We start from the raw sequence: 9,655 nt of genomic DNA, 5'->3' as shown, positions 1-9,655 counted from the left end.
GCCTCCCGAGTGCTGGGACTAAAAGCGAGCGCCACCATGTCAGGCTGGGCCCCCTATTAAGCAAAGGCTCAGAGCAGAAATTATTGTAGAAGATAGGTTGGGGTGAACTGGATGGCAGGGTGACCTAGTTCAAGCCTCTGGATAATTTGGTTAGCATAAACGAGTTAGTGGCTCACTCTTGTAATCCCAGCACTCGGGAGGTGGAAGGATGTGATTGCTAAATTCGTGGCCAGCCTGGGCTACAGCGAGGTCAAGGTCAGCCTGGTGAGACACCACCACAAAACAGACAAAATTGTGTTCCAGCGTCATGTAGTTCTCAGGGTCCATCAGCAAACTTTGCTTCATCCATTGAACAAATGGGAGCTTCCAGCGACAAGGTGCAATGCACGTCCAAGATAAAACTCTTCAGTCCCAGCACGTGAGAGGCAAAGGTAGGAGGATCGCAGTGAGTTGTCAGTCAGCGTGAGACCACATAGTGAATTCCAGGTCAGCCTGGGCTAGAGCAAAACCTACCTTAAAAAAAACCAAAAAGAAGGGCTGGATGTATGGCTTAGCAGTTAAGGCGTTTGCCTGCAAAGCCAAAGGACTCAGGTTCCATTCCCCGGGACCCACATTAGCCAGTGTTTGTTTGCAGTGGCTGGAGGCCCTGGCACGCCCAAACCCTCCCTCCCTCCCTCCCTCTCTCTATATCTCGCCCCCTCTTTCTCTGTCAAATAAGTAAATAAAAATAGAATATATAAAAAAGAGGGGGCTGGAGAGATGGCTTAGCGGTTAAGCGCTTGCCTGTGAAGCCTAAGGACCCCCGTTTGAGGCTCAATTCTCCAGGACCCACGTTAGCCAGATGCACAAGGGGGTGCACGTGTCTGGAGTTCGTTTGCAGTGGCTGGAAGCCCTGGTGCACCCATTCTCTCTCTCTGTCTCTCTCTCTATCTGCCTCTTTCTCTGTCACTCTCAAACAAATAAAAATGAACAAAATAAAAAAAGAGTTGCTGGAGAGATGGCTTAGCAGTTAAGCACTTGCCTACGCAGCCTAAGGATCCCAGTTCGAGTCTCAATTCCCCAGGATCCACATAAACCAGATGCACAAGCTGGTGCATGCATCTGGAGTTCATTTGCAGTGGCTGGATGCCCTGGCGTGCCCATTTTCTCTCTCTCACTCTACCTCTGTCTGTCACTCTCAAATAAGTAAGAACAAACAAACAAAACCAAAAAGAGAGAGAGAGATAAAACTCCCTACTTTTGCCGGGCATGATGGTGCACACCTTTAACCCCAGCACTCAGGAGGCAGAGGAAGGAGGATTGCTGTGAGTTTGAGGCCACCACCCTGAGAATACAGAGTGAATTCCAGCCTGGGCTACAGTGAGACCCTACCTCGGAAAAAAAAAAAAATAGAAAAACAAACAAAGAAAAACAGCAACAACAAAAACATCTCCCTACTTCCCTAGATCTACTTACTACATTTGTCTTGAGACAGCATCTCATTGTGTACCCAGGCTGGCCTTGAACTTCTACCTGTCTTCTCTGCCTCAGCTTCCAGAGTACTGGGATGAGGTAGATGTGTTTGAGTTGAGACATGAAAAGGTGTGTGTGTGTGTGTGTGTGTGTGTGTGTGTGTCAGTCAGGGAGTGAATACAGTCCAAGACTGTACCTCCTGTATTCCAGGAACACAGTGAGCCAGTGAGGGGTTTGTGCAGGGAACAAGATGGTGCAAGATCATTGGTGTTTTTTTTTTTTTTGGTGTGTGTGTGAAACAATGAGTTTATTGGGTTACTTACAGAGCAGGGTGAGAGGTTATATACAGGAATGTGGAGCCCACAAAGCAGTTGCACCATGGAGACGTCTCATCCAATCCTGATGAGTTCTTTCTGCTGGCTGCAGCAAAGAACTGTATGTGTGGTAGTCCAGTGGCAGTTGCAGGCCCAAGAATCAAGGAACCCGGTAGCTGCTCAGTCCACATGGCCAGATGCCTCAGCAGTCCCCAGGGCACTGAAGGCGATAGTCTTCAGTCCATGCTGGAATGCAGCTCGGGCAGCCAAGTGGAAGGAAGGAAGCAAGGCCATCGTTCTCCTTGAGAGGAGAGGTATGGATGGGAGGGGGCTGCTGAGTAGAGAAAGATGTAACCTGATTTTGCCTTAGTGTTTTCTTGTTTTGTTTGAGACAGACATAGACCAGGCTGACCTCAAATTCATTATGTAGGCCAGGCTCGCCTTGAATTCCTTATCCTTCTGCCTCCACCTCCGAAGTTTAGGAATTATAGGTATGTACCACCATGCCTGGCTTTTATGGGATTCCTTAGAACCTGACTTAAGGGCACAGTGGTATACAATGAGGAGGTGCCTATGATGGCACAGGGGAGAGGTGGAGATGTTTACCATGGGGGGGGGGTGCTAGCCCTGGAGGTGGAATTGGATATAGGTACAAATGGGAGGGAGTCTAAGGATCATGGGCGGTTCAGCTCAGCTAATGCGGAAGGTGTGCAAAACAGAAGTAGATAAGTAGGGCTGGAGAGATGGCTTAGTGGTTAAGGTGCTTGCCTGTGAAGCCTAAGAACCAGGTTCGATTCCCAGTATCCACATAAGCTAGATGCACAAATTGGTGCATGCATCTGGAGTTTTGTTTGTTTTGTTTTTTCCAGTGGCTAGAGGCCCTGGTGCACTCATGTTCTCTCTCTCTCTCTAATAAAATATTTTTAAATTAATTTTTAATTTTTTTTATTAACAACTTCCATGATTATAAAAAAAAAAATACCCCATGGTAATACCCTCCCTCCCCTCACTTACCCCTTTGAAACTCCACTCTCCATCATACCCCCTCCCCATCTCAATCAGTCTCTCTTTGACTTTGATGTCATGATCTTTTCCTCCTCTTATGATGGTCTTATGCAGGTAGTGTCAGGCACTGTGAAGCCATGGATATCCACGCCATTTTGTGTCTGGAGGGAGCATGTTGTATGGAGTCCTGCCCTTCCTTTGGCTCTTATATTCTTTCTGCCACCTCTTCCACATGAGACCCTGAGCCTTGGAAGGTGTGATACAGATATTGCAGTACTGAGCACTGTGGTAATTTCTTTCCATCACCATGATACCTTCTGAGTCATCCCAAGGTCACTGCCATCTGAAAAGAGAAGATTCTCAACCAAAAGTGAGAGTGGAATTAATATATGGGTATGAACATTAAGAGAAGTGCTTACTGGGCAGTTCGATAAGTGTAGTATATACATTTGGCCAGACAACAGCAGATGCTACACCCCCTACGGCTCATGACTACCCGTTTTAGGTTTTCAGTATCAGGGATGTATTCCCTCCCATGGAGTGGGCCTCCAGTCCAATTAGAGGGCAGTTGGTTTCCCCCATAACGGACGTGCCACTATTGCACCCATTAGCTCATTTGGCCTGGCTGGCCAAATGTATGGCTTGCAGTGTCCACTAATGAGTGTCTTCACTGGTGATTTCTCTTTCTCCCATTGAACTGCATGCAGAATGGCTTCTTCCAGATTTCTGTCAAAAAGAAGCAGGTAAGTAAAGAGAACACATGAACCTTCTCCTCTGGTCCCTTGTTACTGTCTTGGAAGAGTAGGGGACAGGGTCACTGGTGATAGGAAAGCGCTGAGGGCTCCGAGAGGCGAAAGCATGAAACGGACCGTGAGTGATCATGAAAAATAAAGTTCTAGGGCTGGAGAGATGGCTTAGCAGTTGAGGCGTTTGCCTGCAAAGCCAAAGGATCCCGGTTCAATTCTCCGGGACCCACGTAAGCCAGATACACGAGGGGGCGCATGCATCTGGAGTTCTTTTGCAGTGGCTGGAGGCCCTGACTGCCCATGCTCTCTCTCTCTGCCTCTTTCTCTCTTAAATAAATAAATAAATATTTTTTTTTTTAAAGAAAATAAAGTTCTGGAGATGAAACCACTGTGAGTTAAGCCTAGAGTTGAAGTTTCCTTTCATTACAGTTTTCTTACAGTCTCAGATGACAGGTGTGAGTACACTTGGCAGTAGCCATGGTTCTGAAGAGAGGACGGCTGACTGCTGCTTTAGACAATCTTCTTAGGGGCTGGAGAGATGGCTTAGCCATTGAGGTTAAGGACCCAGGTTCGATTCTCCAGGTCCCATGTTAGCCAGATGCCCATGATGGCACATGTGTGTGGAGTTCGTTTGCAGTGGCTGGAGGCCCTGGCATGCCCATTCTCTCTCTCTTAAATCAATTAAAAAATAAAATTACATTAAAAAAAAAAGCATGTGCTGGAGAGATGGCTTAGCCATAAAGGCACTTGCCTGTGAAGCTTAAGGACCAGGTTTGATTCCCCAGTGCCCACATAAGCCAATTGTACAAGGTGGTGCATGCATCTAGAGTTCTTTTGCAGTGACTAGAGGCCCTTGAGTGCCCATTCTTTCTCTCTTCCTGCCTCTTTCTTTCTCTCTCTCAAAAATAAATAATAAATAAAATATGAAAAACAACATGAGGCCTGGAGAGATGGCTCAGAAGTTAAGGTGCTTGCCTGAAAAGCCAAATGACCTGGGCTTGATTCGCCAGTCCCCACATAAAGACAGATGCACGAGGTGGCACATGCATCTGGAGTCCATTTGCAGGGGGCCAGAGGCACTGACACACCCATACTCTGTCTGTCTCTCTGCTTGCAAGTAAATGAATAAAATTATTAAAAAAAAAAAAAACAACTTGAAGCCAGGTGAGAGTGTGAGAGCCTACCTAGTGAACTAGAAAAAAATTGAGAGAGAGAGAGCTGGACATGGTGGTGCACACCTTTAATCCCAGCATTTGGGAAGCAGAGGAGGAGGATTGCCATGAGTTTGCAGCCACTCTGAGACTCCATAGTGAATTCCAGGTCAGCCTGGGCTAGGGTGAGACCCTACTTCGAAAAAAACAACAACAACAACAACAAAAAAATCCCCTTGAGTGACTATGGCAGACATACGACTTCTACCTCTGGTCTCAAGGCACACACATGTACCACACATGCAAAACACACACTAGAAAGGCTCTCTGGTGGACCTGGGCAGAGGGCTAGTCTAGCACCAACAAGGCCCTGGCCTATGACCACGCGCAGCCCTGAAATAAAGGAAAGGAAAAGAAGGCCCTGGGTGCTGTGGGCGGCTGAACGAGAGGGAGAGTGCAGGGCACTGGGCAGCGGCACGTGCCTGTAACCCCAAGCACTTGGGAGGCGGAGGCAGTAGGATAGTAAGTCTGAGGCCAGCCTGAGCCACATAGTGAATTCTATGCCAGTTTGGATGATACAGTGAGACCCTGTTTCTTTTTCTTTTTCTTATTTTGGTTTTTCGAGGTAGTGTCTTGCTCTAGCTCAGGCTGACCTGGAATTCACTACAAAGTCTCAGGGTAGCCTCGAACTCATGGCGATCCTTCTACCTCTGCCTCCCAAGTGCTGGGATTAAAGGCGTGCGCCACCACGCCTGGATTTCTTCTTCTTTTTTTCTTTCTTGCTTTTTTTTTGTTTGTTGTTGTTTTGTTACATAAGGTCTCATTCTGGCCCAGGCTGACCCGGAATTCACTATGTAGTCTCAGGGTGGCCTTGAACTCGCATTGATCCTCCTAGAGAGGGAGGGGCAGGTAATGGGTGTGGCGGGGCCTGTAGCCACTGCAAACACACTCCACACCCTAGTGCCACCATGTTCTTCTGGTCCACCTGGGACCTGGGGGAATCCAACCTGGGTGCCATAACTGCTCAGCCGTCTCTCCAGCCCACGACCCTGTCTCAAAGCAAAACAAAACTTCTAGAAGGCAAAGTTAAGGTGTCAAGGGAAGTCTGGGACAGGGGTGAGTAGGAGGCTGGGTCTTGGGGGGATGTGTTCTGGCCTGACTGGTCATGGATTAGACACTAGAGAAAATTCATAAAGCATGGGGACTATCAGACTGGGAAGGGGAAGAGAAAACTGTAGGTGATGCTCAGATTTCTGGCCCAGGTTCCAGTTGGGGTTTTGGCATTGCTTAGATGATGAGTGAAAACATGCCTGTGGGTGTAATGACAGTTAATGTTTATGTGCTTTTTAAACAAGCTTGGTGTAGTGGCACACACCTTTAATCCCAGCACTTAGGAGGCAGAGTTACCAGTATCGCCGCGAGTTCAAGGCCACCTGAGACTACATACTGAATTCCACATCAGCCTGGGTAGAGTGAGACCCTACCTCAAAAAACCAAACCAAGGGCTGGAGAGATGGGCTAGTGGTTAAGGTACTTGGCTGTGAAGCCTAAGCACCCAGGTTCAATTCTCCAGATCCTATGTAAGCTAGATGCACAAGGTGGCACATGCATCTGGAGTGCATTTGTAGTGGTTAGAGGCCCTGGCACCCATTTTCTCTCTAGTTTGGTCTTTAATAAATAATTAAAAAAAAAAGTTAGGGAGGGTTAGTGGCGCATGCCTTTGATCCCAGCACTAGGGAGGCAGAGGTAGGAGGATCTCCATGACTTTGAGGGCACCCTGAGACTACATAGAGAATTCCAGGTCAGCCTGGGCTAGAGTGAGACCCTACCTTGAAAACCAAATAAAAGAAGGTTTGGAGTGTTGCTTAGTGGTAGAGCACTTGTCTAGAATCCACAGTGAGGGTCTGGGGGCGTGGCTCAGAGGTGCAGGACTTGTCTAGAATCCTCCGGGAGGGACTGGGGGCGTGGCTCTGTGGCATAGAACATTCTTCAGGCCCTAGGTTCAGTCATCAGTACTGAAAAGAAAGAAACAAGGCTAACTTCCCATCCGGTGTGACGTTTGAACCCGCTGTTCTTAGGTCTTGAACCTCCTTGGCTGGCCAGCTTCCTGTCCACCAGTTTCCCAGTCCCAGCTTTCTATCTTTGAATTTGTTGTCCATCTGCCTGGAATGGCCTGTTGCCATGTACGCTGCTGGTTTGTTTGTTTCATTTGGGCTCTGCCCAGCTGTTCCCTGACCATCTCGAATAACACAACCACTCCTTTCTATCACCCCCCCACACCCCCAGGTAGGGTCTTGCTGTTGCTCAGGCTGACCTGGGAATTTACTGTGTAGTTGTCCAGCTAGCCTCAAACTCATGGTGCTCCTACCTCTGCCTCCCGAGTGCTGGGATTAAAGGCCTGCGCCAACATGCCTGGCTCCCCTCCCATTCTTTTTTTTCTTATTAAAAAAAATTTTTTTTTTGTTTATTTACTTGAGAGCGACAGAGAGAGAGAAAGAGGAGGAGAAAGAGAGAGAGAGAGAGAGAGAGAGAGAGAGAATGGGCGTGCCAGGGCTTCCAGCCACTGCAAACGAACGTGCACCACCTTGTGCTTCTGGGAGCCTCAAACCAGGGTACTTAGGCTTCACAGGCAAGCGCTTAACCGCTAAGCCATCTCTCCAGCCCCCCTCCCATTCTTTATACATCTGTCTGGTCATTTGTCTTCATTGAGGTTAATGCCCACTCAACATTATACAGGTATATGCAGAATATATATATACATATTCATTCTATTTATTTATCTATTTATCTATTTACATACACACATGTACATATAGATGCAGTTTTTTAGGACCTAAGATCGGAATGCAGGTCTTGTGCCTGCTAGGCCTGGGCTCTGGCACTGAGGCACATCCTCAGCCCAGCCCTTGTTCTCCCGTGGCCTTCATGTGTGACTGCAAGGGGCCTACACGTGTGCACACAAGCATGCATGTACTACACACACACACACACACACACACACGTTAGTGGCAGTGCTCACTCTTACAGGGCAGGAGGGGAACCTGTAGACAAGACATGAAAGTAAATCCGATTTTGACGGCTTGGGGAGATAGCAGAGAGGCAGAAGCCTAGCTTAGCATGTGTGAGGCCCTGCGTTGGATTCCCAGTATCAAAGGTGGGGGGCGAGGGGGAGGTACACATGGAGACTGGGGGAAGACTCTTGAGACTCAGTCTCAAGCAGTGGCCTGTGTTGGAGGACATATGTGGGGACAGGTCTGGAGAGCAGCTCTGGATTCCTTCTTGTCCCTCTGCTCACTTCCCATGACTTTCGGCAAACTCAGCAGCTCCCCAGGGTCACCGCCAAATCCGAAGACAGCAGCAAACGCCAAAGATCTCACTGACAACTCTTAAGCACTCTTTTATTTTTAATTTTTTTTCTCAATTTTTATTAACATCTTCCATGATTATAAAAAAAATCCCCTGGTAATACATCCCCCCCCCCTTAATCACTCTTTTATTCACCAGAGGTCAACCTAGCCTTTAGCCCCAAGCCAAAATAAACCCAAATAGCTTGACATCCAACTGGGGCTCTTCTTTGGCCCCAAAATATACAACCTGGACAGTTGCCATGGGCAACCCAATTGCCTCTGCTTGGTTTTTGCAAGCTTGGAAGACGAAAGGCACGGTCAATGAACAGGATTGGGAGGGGGCAGTCCGGGACTCGGAGCGGGAGGAGGCATGGAACGAAATGGGATACACAGTGAAAAACTAGGGCGAGTGGACAGGGTCAGCTCACCTGAGGCGGTCAGTCTCTAGTGTGGACCTGTCCCTCTTCCAGCTCCTGACGCATAGTGTGCTCAGGGGAGGGAGGGATAAACTTGGGCGGGTCCCTGTTGGAATATTGAAACATGGGTTTGCAGATGCCATGCAAGTTAAAGAAGGACAGATACCCTCAAGTCAGTAGCCCATTTTCAAGTTCTTGGGCTGGGAGGGTCCAGGGCCAGCCTTGAGTACTGTCTCCAAATTCTGAGAACTTGCACACTGGGGTCCTACAGGGCTGAGGGTTCCCCTAGGGAACAATGCTCAGGGGGGCTGAGAGTCCAAGGAGCCAGGTTAGTGTCACTGGTGGGACTGATGATCCCAGGTCAGCCGCTGAGATGCATGGTCCACCTTCAATGCTTCCAGAGCACCAGGAGTCCCCGAGAGAGACTGGCACAGATGCCAGCAGCCACCAGCATTCCAGGACCCTGTAGGGATGGAGAGAATTTACATTCAGGGATCCCCAAGGGCTGGGTGAATGGAGGGGAGGGTGTAGGGACTGAGCAGGCAGGGTTTAGGGTGGTGGTGGTGAGCACCTCACAGACTTTAGCGCTTGACTTTGCGGCCAGCTGAGTTGCGTCCACTCCGACGGTAGAGAGACTGCTGGCTGTCATTAAGTGGACAGTACTTGAGCGTGTGTGCCTGGTCCCCAGTGGCTCCGCAGAGGGGACAGACGTAGTGTCTCAGGATGGGACACACCACCACACCATCTGGTGTCTTCAGCTCGTGTGAGGTGTAGACGTGACGAGATTCCCCGTTGTGTTTGCAGAAGTTACACAGGCCCGACAGGCCCCCAGAGATCCCTGGTTCCTGATCTTTCTTCAGTGGCGGTTTCAGGGTGTCCTGTTCAATGTCATTGACCTCCAACCTTTCCCTCTGGCTAGGGATCAAAGCCAGTATCACCTGGCTCAGGTTGAAGTAATCCCTCCACATGTCAAAGGCCAGGGGCTCCATGGCACCTAGGCGTGGGAGGACGTGGCCACTGGTGGGGGGGGGGGGCTTGCTGGAGACCAGCAGGCAGGAGAGGCAGGCGGTTTGTGGAGCAGAGAGGAGCTGCACCCCCTGCCTTTTATAACCTCAGAGACCCTTCTAGTCAAAGGTGGAGCTTAGGCTCTTAAAGGGCCCCCTCCCAGCCCATGACCCTTATCTGACTGATCTCCCAGGGAGATGGGGAAGCTCACTTTCCAGG

The 9,655-nt window shown here is 49.1% G+C and overlaps 1 protein-coding gene across 1 annotated transcript; it reads right to left on the bottom strand.

Moving 5' to 3' along the window:
• Positions 1-9,012: 9,012 nt before the first annotated feature.
• Nanos2 (nanos C2HC-type zinc finger 2) lies at positions 9,013-9,420 on the bottom strand. Its single transcript, XM_004672932.1, has one exon. The coding sequence runs from the start codon at positions 9,418-9,420 to the stop codon at positions 9,013-9,015; it is 408 nt and encodes a 135-aa protein (XP_004672989.1).
• Positions 9,421-9,655: the final 235 nt, after the last annotated feature.

Source organism: Jaculus jaculus, chromosome 14 (assembly GCF_020740685.1).
Source record: "Jaculus jaculus isolate mJacJac1 chromosome 14, mJacJac1.mat.Y.cur, whole genome shotgun sequence".
NCBI lineage: Eukaryota > Metazoa > Chordata > Mammalia > Rodentia > Dipodidae > Jaculus > Jaculus jaculus.
The sequence above is the reverse complement of the archived record's forward strand: the minus strand, read 5'-3'. Positions and strand labels throughout refer to the sequence as shown.